Here is a 21,419-nt window from a genome sequence, read left to right on the forward strand (position 1 = left end):
TTATTGATTTTTTGATAATTAACTAAACAACAATCAACGCTTTGTTTCTATTCATTAGACAAATAATAACAAAAAAGTGAAAAAAAATCCAAAAATACTATATAAGTATACAAATCTTTTTACACATAACTGGTATTAAAAAGAGTATTTCAAAGTGGTAATGTATAAACCCCGCAAAGGGCATCAACAGTTTTTCTGGTTGAGCGCCTTCTTAGTTAATATCCTTTTGATATCTCTTTTGGTCGGACAAGCTAATGCTAGTAATATTCTAAACATTATTAATTATATATCACTATTATTAAACATTATTTTTGTTAGTATTAATTTGCAAAAAATAAATAAATATAAATTAATCTACTTTTTTATAAATACTTAGAAGGTTTACAAGGTACATTTTAAAGTCTTTAAAAATGAATAGAAGATATATTATATTTAATGCTTGTGTTTGACATTTATAATTTATAATTTTATTTTTAATATTAGATTTGATAGTTTCATCATAGAAATTTAAAGATTAAGCAACAATAGATAACAGGATAGAAGATTAAGTATATTAAAGAGATCCTTCTTTGAATTTATAAAATCAAAATAAAATAAACTTAATTTAGACCAAGAGTAATCCATTTTCTAGCAGAATATTAAGCGAATAGATCGTTTCTGATAATAAAATTCAAAAAGATTAATACTAATAAGAAGAATTGTCAAATAAAAACTAATATTCAGATGAATAAAAAACATCACCGGATGGTGATTAAAGTGCTGATAATATCAATTTACTATAAAAAGAAAGCACTCCATTATCAAGGCTAAGAATGAGTATGTAAAAATAAAATCAATAAAATGACGTACTTTTGTAAACAGGTGAGAAATTGCAAATAGATATTCCTGATGTTATTCCTTTGACTGAAACGGCCTTTACTTTTTAAGATAACAAAATTATTCAACCTGATCAACAATTACTTAAAACGATATAGTAAAATTTATAATAATAAGAAAGCTCCTCATAGAAAATCGAAAATTAATATTAGTCTCTTTCAGATGAATTCGAAAAGTTAAAATAAGAAGAAGAATAAAAGAAGAAAAAGGATGATTACCTTTAGCAATTACATCAGTCTTTGAATTTAGATAAAACTGGTAACTCATTCTATTCGATAGATGATGATGTCAAAAAAGTAATTAAACCCTAACTCTTAAACGATGTTGTTTCCCAAAACAAGCAGCACGGAACTGATAATACTCTTATGAGATTGTAAGAGGAATAAAGAAAAAGAGAATATGAAGCATTCTTGAAAAATTAGAAATCAATGGAAGAGGAAAAAATAAGGGCTGATAAGATAAAAGAAAAGCTTATGCTCGAAGCTCAAAAAGAAAAAGAATAAATATAAGCTAGAAGAAAACAAATTGAAGAAGAACAGTAAAGAAAGAGAGAAGAAGAGAGAAGAATTTAGTTAGAAGAAGAAGCTTAGAGGTTAGCTGAATAATAAGAGCAAGAACGACTAAGAGTAGAAGCTGAAAGATAGGCTGAAATTGCAAAGTAAGAAGAAGCTGAGCGTGTTAGATAACATATTGCAGAACTTGAAGCCTAGCATGCTGCTGAGTTGGAAGAGGAAGAGAGACAAGAGGCCCAAAGACTTGCTGAAGAATAAAGAATAAAATAAGAGGAGGAGTAAAGAGCTTATTAGGAATAAGAACAATAAAGAATTGAAGCTGAAAGATAACAAGAGTTAAAAGTTTAGGAATAGATGAGACAAGAAGAGGAAGAAAGAAGAAAGAAAGAAGAAGAACTTAGAAAATAAGAGCAGGAAGCTATTAGACAATAATAAATCGAAGAGGCTGAGTATAAAAGATAACAAGAGATATATGAGAAAGAGCAATAAAGGCTAGAGGAAGAGAAAAAAAGACTTGATGAAGAACAAAAGAGATTAGAACAAGAAGAATAATAGAAAGATAACCAACTCTTCATGACTGTTAAAAACTCTGCATAAAAAGAATAGTAAGTTGCTGACTCTATTGACTAAATTTATTACATAGACCCAAATATGTATGATGAAGACTCTGAAGAATAAGAGTAGAATTTGGAAACACAGTTTGAAAATGATGAAGGAGATAATTATTCTAGCTAAAATATTATAACTCAAGATGCATAACAAACTTCTTTCACAGCAAATCAAAATAAATAAACTCTTGATACCGTTAATTAAAACACTGATTCATCTAATGAGCAGTCTTTGAAAGATATTGAAGATAGAAAACGTTAATAACTTAGAGAATAAAAGGAGTTAGCTAAAAGAGCCAAGGAAAGCTAAACCACATTTACTTCTACAGCTAATGAAAATACAGGATCATAAAGCAATTAAGCATAATAAAATAAAAGTAATAATGATACTATTCCATAAGAAAGTACTCAATAGCAAGTCATTAAGGTTTAAGACTAAAGTTAAATTTCTAATAACGATGGAAATGGTGCCTCAAATACTGAAACATTTGAAGTACAAAAGAAAGTTGAAAGTTCAAATGATGCTTCATAAGTCTAAAATACATAAGAAGATTAAAATCAAACTATCGATAATAGCTTATATGATTCTGATGAATATATTACTTAAGTAGATGAATTTGGAAAAGAATATAAATTCAAGAGAGCTAAAGAAAGAATTCCATTAGTGCTCCCAGGAGGAGAGACTAGCGATAACTCTGTAAATTACTCTTTGGCTGGTATGAAGTTGTAGACCAAAATAGTTTAAGAGAGTGGACACCATTTAGATAAAAATTCAATTAAAGAATAGAGAGAAAAAGCAGAGAAATTTTAATTTATTGCTTCAAAGACAAGAAGTTCTTAGGTAACTCCCAAAGGAGATAAAATTGAAAATAAAGACAATGGCTCATCCAATAAATAGTTTACTAACACTCCAATTGATAGTTCAACACTAGCTACCAATGTTGCTATTCTTTGTAATGACAAAAACAAACTCGTATAATGATTTTAATTTTATTTTATAAAGATTTTTAATTAATATTCGATTTATTTTGTTATTTAGGCCTCAAAGTCTGTTTAGCATGTTTGCGAACTTTGCGAAGTTGGAGAAGTATTTTAGTTGACAGATGAAAACTGGTTCAAAGTAGGTTTGGCCCATAACCACAAAAAGGAGTACTAGGATTTGCTTAATTCAGTAAATGATGTATTTGGAAAGCTAAATTTGATAGCTGGTTTTTCTAATCATGGAGACATTTGTTTTGCTAGTGATTAGATATTTAATCCTGTTAACATCGATCTTACTTTGAAAACATTTACATATAATTCTCTTAGCTAGTATCAGCTTAAAAATAATCCTATTTTTAACTTCTAACAACAATATTAAGTTGATGAATTCAGCTTTAGAACTTCATTTAATAAAGGTTTTTGAGTTTTATTTTAATATTTCAAAATTCTAAAAATTATTATGAATAATAGAAAAGAGAAATGGTCAAGAAGTGTTAATCCCAGAATATAACAACTTTTAGATGATTATAAATGGGCAATTCTTTAGAAAGATAGATTCATCTACTAACTTGAACATCTTAAATATTGTTTTCTTGTAAAGTAAGTTGACTACATTCTATTTTGGTCAGATCAGTATTAATAGTTACAGCTCTTAAATTCACTTTTAGCATGACATAGATGACCGTGAGCACGATACTATTAGTATTCTTACTGAATTACCTGCTGACTCTATCACATTCTAAAGATAAGCCTTTAAAATGTTTAGTCAAGATAACCTTTAAAAGATTGTTCAAGGCATGTAGTTAGACCGTGGAGTACAGAACATTGAAAATGTTAAAATCTCTTAGATGTTAGTTACACTTAACTTGAAAGCCAATTCCTATCAAAGTATTAATTTTGTTTAATTTGGTTAAATTAATTATAATAATAAAAACTATTTTAATCATAAAATAATTAAATTTAATTAATTTAATCTTATTTTCTAACTTGTTATTTTAATAATAGTAATTATGAATTATGACGAAATTGTTGATTTCTCTCTAAGCTTAAATTTGGACTTAAAAGGATGCTTTGGATGGATTATGATTCAAAAAGATTCTGCTAATAATTAATTCTACCTTGAGTCAAATAGTTTAATTTGCTAAGTTGAGCAGTTCCCTGCTTATTGCAGACTTAACATTAAAAAAACAAATACAAATACATTATATTTCCTAAGGTTTGCTGATGACGAGTATCCTTTAAAGTAAGTAGATCAAGAAATATTTTATAAGATCAATGATTCTTCTTTGAATGCAAATAAATTTGAAGAAAGTTTGTAAGGTCTCATAGACTTTAATAGGACTTATCTTCACTAATTAAATATTTAACTCTTTTTCGAGCCTAAAATTGTTTATGAAGCTCAAGCAAAAGTTGGAGGAAAAGATTTTAAAACAATTGGAGAATTCAAAGCTAAATTGACTCGTATTAATGGAAGAATAAATACCTTTGCTTCATTTACTTTTGGAGCTGAAAACGTGAATAGTTTGTTCAAAATTGAAAAATCTGATTTAGTTTCCACAGTCCCTAAATCTTTATATGTTTTCTATTCAGAGTAATTAATTATTTTTTATCATTAAATTTGTTTGTTTTAAATATAAATAAATACAATATATTTAGATAAGACATAAATGTCAAAGACTTGCCATATCTTTCAAAAGGAGCATTCGGACCTTTAGATTAATAATAGTGGAGCTAAGGACCATACATCTAGTATGTATTTGATTTAGAGGATAACTGCAATATTGGCAAATTCTTAAATTACCACAAAACAGAAGTTAAAAACTTGCACTTGAAGGGTTATTTCAAAGATTAATTCATTTAGATTTCAGGTCCGATTGAAACTAAGGTAACTGTTGCAGCACCTATAGTCTTAGAAAATATATATTTGAATGTTGTTATAAATTTAAATGGCCAAGAAATCTATTAAGGAGATAACTTAAGTAAAGTGGAGAATCTATCGAATATTTAATTTGGCAGACTTTATCTCTCAGCTGAATTTAAATTGAATGTCTAGGAAAATGTTTAAATATAATTCTAAAGCATATTAAATTATTTGAATGTAAATTTATTATTAATTAATTATTTCTAATATTTTTTCATTTATTGAATTTAATTAAATAATTAAAGGATGGATAAGGTTATCTTTTAGCAGAATCACCATAGCCTTGGGATAAAGCTTTAGATTAGGAAAATCTATTACTTAGTGAGATCATGTTCAAAGGAAATTTGAATGAAGATTTATTCAGAATTTAATCATTCACGTTAAATTCTTTAAGTATGTTTGGTGATAACTGCTTTGTTGAACTAGCTACTGACCCAGTTCCAAGATTTGATAGCAATAAATGCTTCTTTGGTAATTCTCAAATTAAAGTCAACTTTAAGGATTACAGCTAGAATTTGTTTGTCTCTTATATAAATTAAATTAATCCTTAAAATGTCCTTCAAGTTTTGATGGGATATAATTAGATTCAATTCGCAACTACAGTTTCAAAGGCTATCTCAAGTATGGAGTTCCCTAAAGGTTTAGCTGTTACTTACACAAAGTAAAGTATTAAAGATAATAACGGATTGATACATATCCCTAAAGGTATTATTTTCTTAGTTTTAAAATAAAAATGTTTATCAACTCATAATTTTGATTTAAATGTTTTCATTTAATTTTTTTAAATTATTTGATACATCATTAAGTTAGCTTTATTAATTATTCATTTATAAAATAGGATTTACTTTAACTGGACACGCTCAATTACTTGGCTTAAAAGGTCATGTTGTACTTAATGTAAACCAAGATAAATATATGTTAGGAATTTTTAAATACGATGAGCTTACTCTAGCAGGAGGTAATATCGTGATAGTTGAAACAGAAGGCACTCAATAAAATAATATCATTTTAAGATTGCAAAAAGACAGTCCTAATTTAACAGAAATAGATTAAGTATTTTTCAATCCTAGAGCTTTCATTTTTAACTTGTAAAGAAATATTTAAATTTCTGTTACTAAGGATTCTGGGTATGTGATTGAGGCTTTAGATAAGTTCTTTGGCTGTGAAAACGATATTGCAGTTAGATTAACTGCTCCATTTAATTTAGATATTCAATAAAGTTTGTTTAAGCTTGTAGCCATGTTTACTCCATAACATTTGAAACGTATCAATCAAATGTTAATGAGCTTAACAAAGGAGTGGATGAACAAAACTCAATAATTATTTATAGATTTGGCTTAAAGAGTATCAGAAGTTTAAAAGGATTTGATTAATTTAAATAGAATGCTCTGTGATAAAGAAACTTGCCCATATCATCAATAATGTATAGGAAATCCTCGTAGTGAATGTGTAAAATATCACTAAAAGTAAGTATGTGTTACTGAGTCTGTTATTTGCCTAGAAGAAAAGATAGTATGCAGTCTAGAATAGTAAATATGTTCTGAAACAGCTATTACCTGCACCTAGTTCAGTGCTACTGATCCAACAATTTGTGAAAATTATTAGGAGAGCTGCGTTTAACAAATAACAAAGTGTAATTAATACACTTCTATATGTGTATCAGAAGAAATCAAAGTATGCACAAAGGTAAAATTTTAATTTATTAAAAAGTCTAATTTAAAAAACAAATTTTTTTTAAAAAGAACTAATATGTGGATGACGCAGAGAGATGTATTGAAAGATAAATGGTTTGCGATGTAGAGCAAGTCAAAGATACAAATTGTTAGGAAGAATGTGAAAGAAAGAAAGAAGAATTCGAATTAAAGTCAGTCATATTTGAAAAGTTCACAAACGCCTTAAACAATTTCTAAAGAAGAAACTCAAAGTAAATTTTATTTTATTTAAAAAATTTATTAAATTTAAATAATTAAATGAAATTTAATAGATTCAGCGAAATGGTCAATTATTCTCTCGACAACGAGGATTCTTTCGTTAGTATAATAGAAGGAAAATTCGAGTAAGAGTTAACTCAATTTGTTAGTGAGTAAAGTCTTTCAGTAAATTTCAATGTAAAGAGTTTCACAATAGTGGAAAAAGTTGGATAAGATATCTAAACTTATGTTATAGACAGATATGATTTTACCAATGAAGAGTTGATGATTCGCAATCTCTTTAAATAGATGTAATTATACTGGGCTAGTAAACATTCAATTGATGATATATTGATTGCACCAGACTCAAATATTTAACTACATAACATTCTAAATAAAATTAATAAACTTGCTCAAAGCGATGCTGAAAGCGAAGAAATGATTGAACTTCTATGTAAAATAATTATCTTATTAAATATTTTTTAATTTTTATTAATTTATTCATTTTTAAAAAGAATTAGGGGCAAATAAGAAAAACAATTTTAGCAAAGCTGAGAAAAAGAATAATTGATTTTGAATTTTTTTATTTTAAATTAAAGTATTTTCCATTTATTTCTACTATAAAATTTGTAAACTCAAAAAGATTTTATGTTTTTTGTGGTTGCACTTAAATTATTTTCTAAATACAATTACATCAAATAAAAATTTTATTCGCTCATTTATTTCTTTATTATTTATAAGATGTATTTATTTTGATTTCATCATAACATTTATAATTATTAATCTAAATAAGTCTGAAGTAAAGCATAAAGAATTTTATTGAAATATTAATAGCAAATATAAAATAAATTTTTTGTTTTAAATTAAAAATGCCAATTTGTAAATAAAATTATTATTAATAAATTGCGAGAAATTTTTATCTATTTTTGAATGTTTTTATTTGTATTAATTTAATGCTATATACATTTATAATCTAGTACAAAATTTATAATTAGGACAAATCATTTAATGAAATCAACTAAACTTCTTATTTTGCTTATTTCATTATAGAGTTCATTAAATTATTAAAGATCTAAATCCATTTAAAGAGTTTCATATTTTTAATCTTTATCTACTGTAATTAGCTTTAATTAAAGGAAGCAGTCACCGTATTGTTTTACAGAGCTATTTGATGTTGCAACTATTGAATAATTAAAAAAAAATTGACTTCTAAAGAAAATTATTTCTTTTATTATCTAAAATGTTACTTGCAAAACGCCATTCAAGATCTGCTATCTTTTTATCACATATAAATTCTTATATTTAAGCGGAAGCACTCATTTCTCCTTTTAACCTAAATTTATTGATAAGCTTTATGCGATTATTATGATATTTATATTTTTGATGAAAAATTTATTAATATTAAAATATTAAATAGATGAATAGATTGATTAATAGATACAAACATAAATACACTTACTATTAGAATCAAAAAATCTTTTACTAATTTTGTGAATTTTTATTAAAGAAATAAGAAACATATGAAAATGATATTTTTTTATTTTTCTGATCTATTTATTAATAATATTTTATTAAAATTTAGCAAATTTTGCTCAAAACTAACTAATTAATTTAAATTATTTGAAAAATTTAATCTTATTTTGCTTAAATTATGAATATTTTTGATTAACTAAGTAACCAAAGATATAAAATAAATTATATTTTCTTTTACTTGATATGTAAAATCAAATATTGTGAAAATTGAATACAGCAAGTAATTTTTTAATTATTATTTTTATCTTTTTTTTGTGTTTGTTTTTTTAAATTTTTACAAATAAAAAAATAATAATTTACAAATCATTTTCTACAGTGAGATTTTGTTGAAATATATATTATAAATTAAATATTAATAAGAACTCAATCGTTATCATCTCTTTCATCAAAGACAGTGTCTTTAAAAATTTTATGCTATAGTGGATATATATTTTCTATTTACTCTATGTGTAAAATCAAATATTATGAAAATTGAATACAGCAAGTAATTTATTTAATTAATATTTTTTCATTTTTTTGTGTTTGTTTTTTAAAATATATATTTACAAATATATAAATAATATTTTGTTATTTACAAATCAATTATCTACAGTTAGATTTTTTTGAAATAATAGATAAATAAATTTAAATATTAATAAGGATTCAATCATTATCATCTCTTTCATCAAAGACAGCGTCTTTAAAAATTTTATGCTGTTGTGGATATATAAAATCTGCATAGTGAGTTTTTAAATTATCAAATTCGTCTGCAGTTAAAGGTTTCTTTTCATTTTCTTCATCCTTATAATCGAATTCATCCTCTTTTTCAATATATTGTTAATTCTTTTCTAAGCCTCTGAATCTATAACTAAAATTTTCCCAATAATATTATCTAGGATATTCTAATATAAATATACTACCACCTTCTCCTATAACACCTACACAGCCTTCCCATCTCATATTTTATACAAAATTTCTTGGTTTATCAGCTTGAAGGATAACAATTTGTCTCTTAGAAGTCTTTAAATTTAAGAAGCACAAAGAGCAATTTAAATGAGTGTTATCGACTAAAAGAAAAAATATTTGAATAATATAAATAAATGTATCAAAAATAATTACGATAAACAAAGTATTCAGACTTTTCTTTATCAAAAGGATCTCTCCAAAACATAGGATTCATGTATCTCTTTGTTTGGTCTTGACTCTAAATAAAATAAAAATTGATATCAACAATTAATCTTTGTAAATAAAATTTAAATGTTTTTTGATAGAATAAAATTATTTGATTCAATATATTATTAATATGGTGAAAACTCATTTCTAATTTAAATGATTTTCTTTAAATCATTATTAGGTAAAATGATCTTCAAATTAAATTCTTAGTCATTATAAAATAAAGTTAAAATATTACTAGATACTCTTCGGGATAAGTACAAATTTACTTTTCAGAATTTATTTAGAAAAGATGCATAAATTTTTTATCCAAAACTAGTGCAAATTTGTCATTTTAAATGTTAGAGCACATTTAAACAAATTACATATCATACTCATGGAGTTCATTTAACTCTAATCTATTTAAAAGACTGAATGAAACTTCTTTTTCTTCACTCAATTTTATTTCATAAATAACAATTTATCGGTTTACAAAGCCTAAAATAGTTTTTTTTGTTTTTGAACATCTTTATTTTAAGAATGTCGCATAACTATTAGAGTCTAACAATTTGGTCTCTACTTCTCCATTTATTCCATCGTTATTGTTGTTGTTATGGGTGCTATTGTTGATACTAATATTAGTCCCACTTTAAAGTGCTAAATTATTTCTTTCATTTGCTTTCTATTTATAAGATTAGTTTCCTTTGTTTGAGCTCTTTTTGAAATTAAGATTATTGCGACTGGTATTGTTTATTGAAAGGTTTCCTTTTTTTGAAATTTTACTATTTCCTTCAACTATGTTTTCTTCTTCTGGGATAATCTATCCAGAGAGATTATGAATATCTTCCATTTCTTCCTCATCCTCCTCATCTCCGTTCTCTGATTTATCTTCATCTTCTCCTTCATTATCTTCGTTTTCTTATTGTTAAAAAAAATCTTCATCACTTTCTTACTCCATATCTTAAGCTCCTCTTTATTTTGCCTTCTACTGTTAGTTCAAGTTATTTATTTTAGAGTTTTTAATTCCAACCATATTAATTTTAGATCCTTGTTCTATCTAAACATCTCCTTAATTATCATCTTCTTTAACACTATCTTCAGCATTTAACCTGTTTTTACTTAACAATTAATTTCATAAATATACCAGCACATTCTGCTAACTAAATTATTTTTTTAACTCAATTATTATAATTTAAAATTAAGCGCCTTAAATAGTCGTTTAATTTTAATACTATCAAGATAAAATTTAGTAAATTCTATATATTTGTATACTTGTATTGCATTTAACTAGATACAGATTTAGGAAATTTAGTATCTCCATCTTCGGATTCTGTTTAGTCACTTTGAAAATCTTCCTCTAAATTATCATTCGAATTTACAATTTAAACTTCTATACTTTATCCTTCTTCTATGAATATATTTTTAAGTGTTTTTATATTTCCATATTCAATACTTTTCTATCCAAAAATAAAAAAGTTTTTGCTGAATGGATCCATTTCAATAAAAGAAAGCTTTTCCTGCAGCTATAGGCGATATATTGGTTTGGTATTTTTAGGTTCGCTGATCCTTATAATTAAAAAATCACCATAATTTTTAAGATAAACACCTAGATAATTAGAATTTTTTAAAAATCTCATAATAACATCTCCACATTTATAATAAGCACTCTATTTAATTGAATTTTCTATTTTAACATAGTCCTAAATATTAATCTCAGTCAATTAATTTCTAGTAATTGCGTCATAAATGGAAAGCTTTAAGTTACTAGCTAGCACAGCCATTATAGTTTGATACTAATTGATTTCTACATGTTATGCATTCTTTATTTCATTAAATATTTTATATTGGTCAAATTCTATTTGCTTTTCAACTATAAAATAGAAACAATAATAAAATAAATTATATTTCCATTCATTCCCTTAAAACAATTTATACTTTACTGCTATCTAGGTTATAAGTTTCCCTTTGAATTTTACATTGCTTATTATTTTAATAATCAAAAACTTAAAAAGAAAATTAAACTATATCTATTTGGTTATCACCAATATTTATTAATAGATAATAATTTATTATAAATATATATTTATATGATAAAATATCTATCTAGCACATTAAAATTGCATTTAAAACTATAATTAAAATGTATTTTTAGTAAACAAAAAGAAAGCCTCATAAATATAATATTCTATAAAATATAATTCAAAATTTATAATAAATTTAAGATTTTATCAATCAACATATTTCTAATTATAATAAAATTTTTAATTCATTTTTAAATAATAATTTAAATTAATGATTAAAAAACTCAATTATAAAAAAATTATTAAATTTACTGCTAAATTATTTAAAATTTAATTTAACTTTAGATAGATAAATAAATAGATTGGTTTATAGTTTAGTGTCTAATTTTCTAATTTTAGTCATATAGTAATAATTTTGCGAAATCAAAATGTATAAATTATCTATTGTTTAAATTGAATGAGTGTAAAATTTATAATATTCTGATCTGATATTCTCATTCATATTACTAATTTTTTGTGATCTCTATTAGAAATATGAATAAAACAATATTCTAACTGTATAGTAGAAATAATAAAAAAGATAAAGAAATTAATTAATTTTATATGTTAAATAATTTATTTTAAAATATGCTTTGTGAAAATACATTCTTTCTTTATTTGAAAAATATAAAACAAAAATAAATTTAATTAAAATAATTAATTTGCTTTCAAATAGCCCTCAATCTAAAAATAATTTAGGTTAGCATACGACATGATCATCAAAATATTCATTTATTTCATTTGTGTAATCACAATCTAATATTTTCTCAAAGACGACTTCTTTATCATTAACTTCTAATTCAAAACATTCTAATTTAAGCTATGGAACTCCACCATAGACATAAAAACATTCTTTACCCTTGTAGGTGCTTTTAGAAATTACTTCTCCGTTTCTTACTTATAAACTTGATTCTAAAGCATTAATTTGCCATTTTTCTCCTGCAATTTCAATTTAAAACACTTAAACAGATTATTTTGCTTCATCACTGTCCTATTTTAAACTTGTTCCTCCTATCAAAAGCAGTTGATTTTTGTAAGACAAAAGCTTAAGTTGATGATTTACTAAGTAGTTGAAGGAAGGTTTTAATTTTCTTTTGAAAGTTAACTTTTCCCATACTGGATTTTCAGCAGCAGTATTGAGTCTTTCTAGAGTTGTATATTCAAATCCGTTTTATTCGTCATTGAAGTTAGTCTTTTAAAATAAATATTTTAGTTACTTTTAAGTTAATTTTATTTTAAATAATATTATTTACTGTGTTACCACCAATAACATAAATGAAATCACCCAAGGAAGCTGCACTTAAGTTAATACGAGGAAGATTCATCTTAGGCATTTCTGACCAAGTATCACTTATAATATCATAAGCATACACTGTGTTTAGCAAAACTTATTAGCAAACTCCTCCAAATACATATACCTTTCCTTTGTGGAAGATGCTAGCATGATTACTCAAACATTTTGGCATGTTATCTAAATATTTTGCAGTAAATTCATACTATTCTTCTTCAGGATTAAATTTGAAAACAACTTCAATTACTTCTGAGGAGTAAGGGGAGTATTAATTAAAAATAAGTGCATCTTCAGGCAAATCTTCTTTTTATCTGTATTCTATGTTATTTTCCTCACAATATTTCTTATCTAGCTTTACCATTTCTTTTTCACATTTAAGTTTTAATTTATGGATTTCATTCTATAAAATTTAAGCAAACAACTTCTTTTAGTTTTCAAATTCACCCTCATCTTCCCAAGCAACCTCACTCTATTTGATTGTTGAAGCTTTTTCTACAGCTTTAAGCATTCTGATTCTCTATCCTTGTTCTGACTCTCCTTCTTGCTTTGATTGAAGCAATTTTATATATTCTTGATATTCCTTTACTTTCTGTTTACATTATTTACTCAAAACATTCTTTTGTTAAAATACTTAGATGTAGTCTAAATTCATCTTAACACCTCCAGTAAGAATATATCTGCTTTGGGAAATCCTACAGCATGAGCTATACAGATTCCAGTCTAAAGGTTAAACTTCATTTTCATCTGAGCTCTTTATATCCTCAGGGAAGAAAGAACAAGGAGATTCATAATCTTGAATTTCGTAGAATGTGAAATTATAGTATGGGACACCTTTGCTGTTCAATTGGCTCTCGTTTATAGAATCCATAAACTATTAGTAATTTTATTCAACTAAAAATTGCTTAACATCTTCATCTTGACTATCCTTAACTTTGATGTAAGGTTATGATAAACAAACAAATCCCTTAGTGCGATCAAATTAGACTTCTTCCTTTAATTCTTCAGCCATCCTATCCTTTTGATATGCTTAATTATTCAAATTATTTAAACAATATTTAATCTAAAGTTAATTAATTTATTTATTTTAAAATAAATTTTTCTATCTAACACTAATTATCAAGCAAGCAAGCAAGTACTTACCTCTAATCTAAATAAATTAATAATAGATAGATAGACATCGGATTTTAATTAAAATAAAAAGTATCTAATCTAAATCTTATATTAAAAGTTTTCATTATATATTTTCAAAATAAAAATCAGTGCTAGTTGAGGAATGAATCTATCAATATTTCTTCCTTAATTTCAACAAAAAAATTTAAGGAAATATTTTTGTTTAATTAATTTCTAGTTTTTAGCAATTTATCAAATTTATTATTTCTTTATTTAAATAATGAAATAAATAAATGTTTAATTTTATTAAGTTATGGGTAAATTTTAATTCTAAATCAATAACTTACTTACTTACTTAATAATTTAATTTTGTGTATTTTAATAAATTTAAATAAAATATTTAAAATATATGATTAATGATTAAAAAATAACCAAAAAATAAATCCAAAAAATAATATATTTTTAAAAGAAAGTCATTTTATCAAATTTTTATTATTAAATGTAAGAGTTGATAAGGATGGACTTTTATACCAATTTTTTTCATTTAAGTTTCCAATATATAGTTTTTCCAAATATCACACTTTATATAATTATCATTTGCATGAATATATTTATTTGCATTCCCCTATTCCATTCCATCTGTCATTCAACTATAAACTTAAAAAATTTTTTCTATATTTTATTTGTTTTCAAACTATTCACACCAATCACATATGTATATTTTCAGAAACTAGACCTGTAACTATAACTTATTTTGCTTTCATTAATTTCAACAGACAGTAGGAATAAATAATTTTACATAGTTGTTTGCAAAATTATGCTTTTTATTGCCTTTGTTTAAATTACTCTTTACGTATTAGCTATTTTAAATACAATTATTTTATTGAAATTTTAAATTAACTTAATATAAGAATTACTAATGAATTTTTAAATTAATTTCATTCACTTAAGATTAAAAGTTATCATTTTTCCACTTAAAAATCCTACCATTATCATCAATAAATTTACCCACTCTATTCCACCCGTTATTAAGCCAAAAACCAATATACAATTATTTATTACTTTTTCTATTATAGCAGTGTCCAAAACCTTCAAATTTTCATTTTTATAGTACCCTTTTATTTTTAAATTAAATAAGCTTCTACAGAATGTGTTAATTACTCCATTTTACTTATATTCTTGCCATTTAATTATGTTTTATTATTTTTATATTTAGTTCCTACACTCATAGAAGTAGATCTAAATCATTCATTTTTAGAAATATAAATATTTAAAAATATCACTTATTCATTAACTTAAAGAGTTTGTATAGTTTTTTAATTCATAACTATTTCTAGTTAATTAAATCTGATGTAGATAAAAAAAGAATCAGAAATAGAGAGGATGAATGAGATTTAGGTTTTATCTTTCATTCAAAAAAGTATTGTACAAAGCAATATTTTTTTAGACTATTCAGTAGTGGTTACTGAAAATACTAGTTCTAATAAAGAAAATCTATTATTAGATAGTATAAAAAATAAATTAAAATAGAGTTAGGTTGGTACCTAAATTTAAATTTGCTTATCTAAAAATGGAATCTTGTGCTAAGATAATTGCACTTAATTAGCATAGATCATCAAATATATTTTTAGCTAAGGAGAAGAATGTAATTTAAACATTAAAGTTGACATGAAGAAAATCTTAGAGGCAGGTGGGATTCATTACTATTTTGAAAAATAGATAGATTTACTTAATAAATTTTTTGAAATAAGAAACCTATCCTTAAATTTTACTAAAGAATAGTTTAACACTTAATGTGTTGGAATTATCTCAAAAGCACTAAAATAAATTATGAATCTTGAGTCTTTTAAGCTTTAAAGTGAAATAAAGTTAGACCATGCATCTATATTATAGTTTCCATTTTTAAATCTGAAGTAAGTTAAGTTAGAGCTCTAAGATCCAGACCCTTTAAATTTATTTAGTAAGCTTTTGGATATGAAAAGTCTAGTTTATTTAGATATATCTTTTCATAATTGTGATATTTTAGTATAGGAATAACTCATTTAATTTGTTAGTAAAACTAAAATTTAACAGATAGCTATCTAGTTAGATTTTAAAGAGTAATTTCTTTTAAAGAAAGACCTGTTTTATAACAGTCTGAGCAATTTTATTAAGTAGCTAAATATTAAAAAAATTAAACTTATCAAATACCACATTGATTTAAGCTAGTTAGAAGACAGTGGTATCAAATAGGATATTCTTTAAGAATTAAACACAGGATTTATTACAAATTCATTAACTTAGTTAACTTTAATTTTTAATGTGGAAGCATAAATTAAAACTTTGTTGATTTCTTTTTTATACAAATTAAGCAATTTATTATTAAAATTGGAAAATTTAGATAGATTAGTATTGAAATTTAATATTTAATATAAATATTTAGACATATTATAAAAATCTTTAAATCAATCTTTATGGAGATTAAAAGAATTCATATTTGAAGATACATTTTAAAAGAATTAAAATATGTTATTAGATATAGAATAAGAAGATAATTGTAACTTATTAAAAATCTAAGGCGTGAAAATAAAAAATAGCATATATAAACTTAAATATTTAACAATTTATGAATAAATGAACAAATAAATTCATCCTGATTTAAATAAAATATAAAAATTAGATCCTTAAAGTTATTAATAGTTATATCTATTTTGTAAAAGAAAGCTTATTTAATAAATTTATGCCATAAAAGTCAATATTAACTTCAAGAGAAAGGAGATATATGAATAGCTGCTGTTACAACTCATTGCCTGATGCTTATTTAATTTATTATTTTTTTGAAAAAATATAAATAATAAAAAAAACTTTTACTTTCATTAAGAATATCAATGCTTGGAAATGATCAAAACAAACTGATTCTCGTCTTTTTAAATTTAAATCAACTAACTTTCTATTTATATAGATTGTGTTTTAAAAATCTAATTCTTGATATTTCCACATTTAAGCTTATTAGAACTATTCTTAAATTCAAATTGTAAAGATACCAATTAATTTAACTGATTGTAATAAGTTGTAATTTATTTGATTTAAACTGTCTAATCTATCTCTTTTATGAAAGGACTGAATTAAGGTTTATTTTTTCCAAAAGACAACTCTTATATTATTTCTGAATTACAACCTAAAAATTTGCTTCCATCTTCAATCTCTGGAACTTAAAAGTAATTCAATTTTTATACTTTGACTTCTTCTCCTTAATAATTAAATGGTATAATAACTTAAGAGTATTCTATTTACTATTATTAATTAGCCTAATTTATGTTTTTATATTTTTAATCTTAAGGTTAATTCGTTTGGTTAATATCATTTTAACTATTTTAATTGAGTATTATTTAAGTTGAATTCAGATTAAGTAATTGTTTTTAAATATTTTCTAATTATTATTTTAATTCAATTAATTTACTATTATCTTCTTCTAATTTTTTTGCAAGTTTTTAATTTTCTTATGAGTAAACTTATTACAACATTTAAATTTACTGTTATATTTCTTAAAGCTGAGGTGCTTATTTATCGCTGTGTTTGATAAATTTTTCTAATTATAATTCTAAATTTTATTTCAATTCACTGAGATCTAATTATTCAATTTTGATTTCTTTGTTTTTGTTTTATGCTTCTAATATTTTATTTAGCATAGAGTTCATTAACATGACATCTGCAGATAACTTTTTAATTTAAGTTTCTTCAGCTAATTAGTGCTATTAACCTTAACTATTTAATTAGGTTATTGTTTAGCTTTATATAACTTAATTTTTGGTAATATTATCTAATTACTATGCCATCTAATTAATTTGATTTTAAATTATTTTATATTAATTTTATTAATTTTGATCTTCACTTTTACTTTTTTAGCTTATTTCTAATGAAATATTTTAAACATCTTGAGTAAGCTTGTTGATTACTAGTTAAATATCCTGATAATTTTATTTAGATGGTTGATTTTAAGTTAATTATTAAATGAGTTAATTTTAGTTATTATTAAACTATTTTAATAAATTTAAGTCTTAATAAATTTTTGTTAAATGTTATTCAAAATATTCTTTCATGTCAGAATTAAATAAACTACCTTAATTTGTATTATTATTAACTTAGTTATTAGGCAACTGTTAGTTGTTAACATTTAATTAATTTAAACTTAATCTTTCAAAAAGTTATCTTAGCTTATTAAGCTCTTATTTTATATTTTCAAATTCATTTCCATAGTCTATTTAATTGTTTTTGATTTATTTTTGAATTTATACGCTAATTTATTCAAATAAATTATCAAATTTTTTTTACAATTCTACATCTTATTGAGATAATTTTTCATTCAGATTATTATATATTTACTTTTGTTATTATTCAGATTGTTCCTTATTTAATTAAATTTGATTGATAGCTTATTCGTATTTTTGAGAAAGATTATTACTTTATTTTTATTGAGCTATTTACAATTCTTACATTTGTTTATTTAAATCTTTTATCTGTATTAAAATTTCTTCCATTGATGTTTTTAATTCTAAATTGTAAGTCTTAATTAAATTTTTTACTTCTTTGTTATCGTTTTGTAAAATTTACTTATTTTCTTCTGAATTTTAGCTTAGATTTTTAATGTCTGTTGTTAAAATTTTCATTTATTCCTAAAACAATATTTTATTGTTATTTATTTAATGATTAAGATTTTAATGAATTGCTGTGATATTGCTTTATAAAGTTTCATAAAATTGTTGATACAGTTTATCGGAAGTCTTTTATAATTAGTTTTATTCTGACTAAATCTCTTATTATTATGTTTAAATTTGTTTAATTTGCTATAATTCATGATCTTGTTTCTTAATAAAAAGATCGATACTGCTTAGATCGCTTACCACTTATTTCAATGCATTATTATTTTCAGCAAGCTATATGCTTAATTATCTCTCTAAAATTGCATCTAAATCACTTTTTATTTGACTTATAATCATTTGATTATTTTATTCTATTTTTTAATCATTTGTACTAAAATTAGATTTAAATTTTGTAAAATCATTTTGAAAGAATTCTTATTTTCTTATTAAATCTTTTAGGCTGGTTTCATAATCTTGCTTTAAATTATTTACAGCTGCTATTATCTTGTCATTTTGCTCTTGCACTTTGCTTATAATTTAAGTTTTCAACTACTCATCCTAACTTTGCTATAATAATTTTATGGAGTTGATATAGTTTTCTATATTCGATTTAACAGAAGTAATTTCATTCTGCTGTTGATGCTAAAAGTTGTTGTATTTTTCTCTGATTTAATTTAAATACTCTTAAATTTCTTTTTGGAATTGGAAAGAGTCTTTATAAATTTTAGAGATAGTATTATCATTTATTTCTTATTTTGTTTGCTGAGTTTAAGTGTATTGGTTAAACAATAACAAAGAAAGAAGAATTAAAATAAGAAATGAAATTCCTATGATCAAATGTGAATTATTTTGACTAATGCTTATCACTTGCTAAGGTTACACTTATATCGCATTTAACTAATTATTTTGTTTATCAATACTCTAGTTGTTTTAATTTATATAGCTACTGTTATTTTATTCGTTGTAAATACCACTATTATTGTTTGAGCCTGTTTGTCTATCACTGTTTCTAACTTTTTATAGTGATATTTGGTGATCTACTTATTTATTACTTTCTGTTTAATTTAATAATTGACTCTCTTCTTCTATCTTACTATTTTCTAAATACATTTATTGCTATTACCTTTACTCATTTTCATGAATGCACATTTCTTCTATTTAGTTCATACTGTTGTTTTCTTATATCTGCTATAAAGTTGGATTTATGTATGACAAACTATGAGGAGAGTCAAATCTACCCTTATTTTGGTTTTATTTAAAATTTCTTACATGAATTTTTTCAGAATTTCGCTTAGGCTTTGCATTTTTATTGGTTCCAAATTAGTTGTTATATATGTTCGCGTTAGAGCCACCGATTGAGGGTAAATCTGAGAAAGTTTTTAAATCACTTTAAAATCCTAATTGTGATGGACGAATTGAATCTATTTTATAGATCTAAATTAATATTTTTTAAATAAAAATTAATAATTACATTCGGAAATAGATCTATTATTATCCATTTGTATGCTCTGTAACTAGCATAAATTTTTATGCAAGTCAGACTAGTCATAAATGAAATTTTCTCCACAATTTAAGCAAATTTTCATTCTTTTAGGACAGTTTTTGACGTGGTCTTCATACTCTGCGTATGTTATGATATCTTGACATCCATTCTTTTTATAGACGCAATCTACATTTATATCTTGGAGAAACTTTTAAGTATTGTAATCTGGTTTAAGCTCTGATTCTTATGTAGAAATGTTAAATGATTATTGATTCTGACATTTGGGACAAACTTTCCTCAATTCATTTCTAGATTCCCAGCTGAGGATGCAACCCTTGCAAAACAAGCCTGAACAGCTAGTGCATCTTATAGGTTATACAGCTACATTGTTACAAAGAAAGCACTAAAATGGTTTGATCCATTCACTATTTTCGTAGATGTTTTAGAGAGGTATTCCACCAATGGTTATGTTCTTATTTTCCTCATCATCATCATATGAAAAATCATTTAAATTACTTTCTTAAAGATGAGATACATTATTACTAATATCATTTTTACCTCCATTGGAATAGAATTAATGAATTTAGCTATTGTTGTGGCCTTAACTCCATATTTCGTCGTCTTATCTCTTCATTTATTCAGTAATAAAAGGTGAAAGTAGCTGCTAAATGTTCTCTTCTGGACAGCTTGAAGCATTTCTTTCTAATCGCTGTTCTGATTCGGTACCTTTCTAGTCAGGTAAATTAGAAAAGCTGTCTAATTGATTTAGAGAAAAAGAATTTTGAGTGATTAATTTCTTCATATTGGTAGTTTTCCTAACAAAAATATTTAAAATATAAATAGTATTTAATTTTGATATTATAATTTAATAGTGATAATTTTTTTTCTTTATTAAAAAGTTTTGATAGCGTTAACTAACTAATTAACTATTTAATAACACATCTTAATTAGAATAATAAACTCAAAGTGATAATAAAATTTTTTTATATTAACAACAGTGAAGAAATTTTATTGGGAAATAATACTTCAATTTTGGGTCACTTATTTAAAGCAAATTATCAAATGTAAATAAAAAAAGCAGCATAATTTGCTCAGTTTTAACAAATTATTCATGAGACTAATTGAAAATAAAATTTTTTAAATAATTTTTTAATCTTCATAAAAGAACTCATCTATATATTGTAGCATCCTCTTCGGTTTTTAAAGTTTTAAGTTTATTTACTTCCTTTTGAATTAATTTTTATATTAAATAATAATAATAAAAATTTAATTACAAAACAAAGATAAGTTATTAATATTATTAACTTAAATATTTTTAATATTTTGATAAAAAATAAAAATTATTCTAATAGTATTATTTAAAGCAAAAGTGAAATTTAAATTT

The 21,419-nt window shown here is 23.8% G+C and overlaps 5 protein-coding genes across 5 annotated transcripts; 1 reads left to right on the forward strand and 4 right to left on the reverse strand. All coding sequences in view use genetic code 6, as the record gives it.

The window, feature by feature from the left end:
- Positions 1-160: 160 nt before the first annotated feature.
- Positions 161-7,379, forward strand: TTHERM_00691410 (transmembrane protein, putative; the record flags this gene model as incomplete). The annotated part of the gene is made up of 12 exons (XM_001032106.4): positions 161-260; positions 377-388; positions 484-2,969; positions 3,036-3,393; positions 3,449-3,865; positions 3,983-4,568; positions 4,634-5,075; positions 5,144-5,603; positions 5,737-6,584; positions 6,641-6,822; positions 6,883-7,262; positions 7,324-7,379. 12 exons carry the CDS (start codon positions 161-163, stop codon positions 7,377-7,379), a joined length of 6,327 nt encoding a protein of 2,108 aa, XP_001032106.4.
- Positions 7,380-7,809: 430 nt separating this feature from the next.
- On the reverse strand, positions 7,810-8,128 carry TTHERM_00691420 (HCaRG protein; the record flags this gene model as incomplete). Its single annotated transcript, XM_001032107.1, has 2 exons — positions 7,810-7,988; positions 8,056-8,128. The coding sequence occupies 2 exons, from the start codon at positions 8,126-8,128 to the stop codon at positions 7,810-7,812; spliced, it is 252 nt and encodes an 83-aa protein (XP_001032107.1).
- An 855-nt stretch (positions 8,129-8,983) lies between these two features.
- On the reverse strand, positions 8,984-11,450 carry TTHERM_00691430 (hypothetical protein; the record flags this gene model as incomplete). The annotated part of the gene is made up of 5 exons (XM_001032108.3): positions 8,984-9,387; positions 9,440-9,524; positions 9,732-10,590; positions 10,745-11,342; positions 11,408-11,450. The coding sequence occupies 5 exons, from the start codon at positions 11,448-11,450 to the stop codon at positions 8,984-8,986; spliced, it is 1,989 nt and encodes a 662-aa protein (XP_001032108.2).
- Positions 11,451-12,211: 761 nt separating this feature from the next.
- On the reverse strand, positions 12,212-13,832 carry TTHERM_00691440 (kelch motif protein; the record flags this gene model as incomplete). The annotated part of the gene is made up of 2 exons (XM_001032109.3): positions 12,212-12,724; positions 12,786-13,832. The coding sequence occupies 2 exons, from the start codon at positions 13,830-13,832 to the stop codon at positions 12,212-12,214; spliced, it is 1,560 nt and encodes a 519-aa protein (XP_001032109.2).
- A 2,965-nt stretch (positions 13,833-16,797) lies between these two features.
- Positions 16,798-20,903, reverse strand: TTHERM_00691450 (hypothetical protein; the record flags this gene model as incomplete). Its single annotated transcript, XM_001032110.3, has 2 exons — positions 20,024-20,903; positions 16,798-19,973 (listed from the first exon to the last, which is right to left on the reverse strand). Exons 1-2 carry the CDS (start codon positions 20,835-20,837, stop codon positions 16,798-16,800), a joined length of 3,990 nt encoding a protein of 1,329 aa, XP_001032110.1. The 5' UTR covers positions 20,838-20,903.
- Positions 20,904-21,419: the final 516 nt, after the last annotated feature.

The sequence above is a fragment of the Tetrahymena thermophila genome, assembly GCF_000189635.1.
Source record: "Tetrahymena thermophila SB210 genomic scaffold scf_8254422, whole genome shotgun sequence".
Taxonomy (NCBI): Eukaryota; Ciliophora; class Oligohymenophorea; order Hymenostomatida; family Tetrahymenidae; genus Tetrahymena; species Tetrahymena thermophila.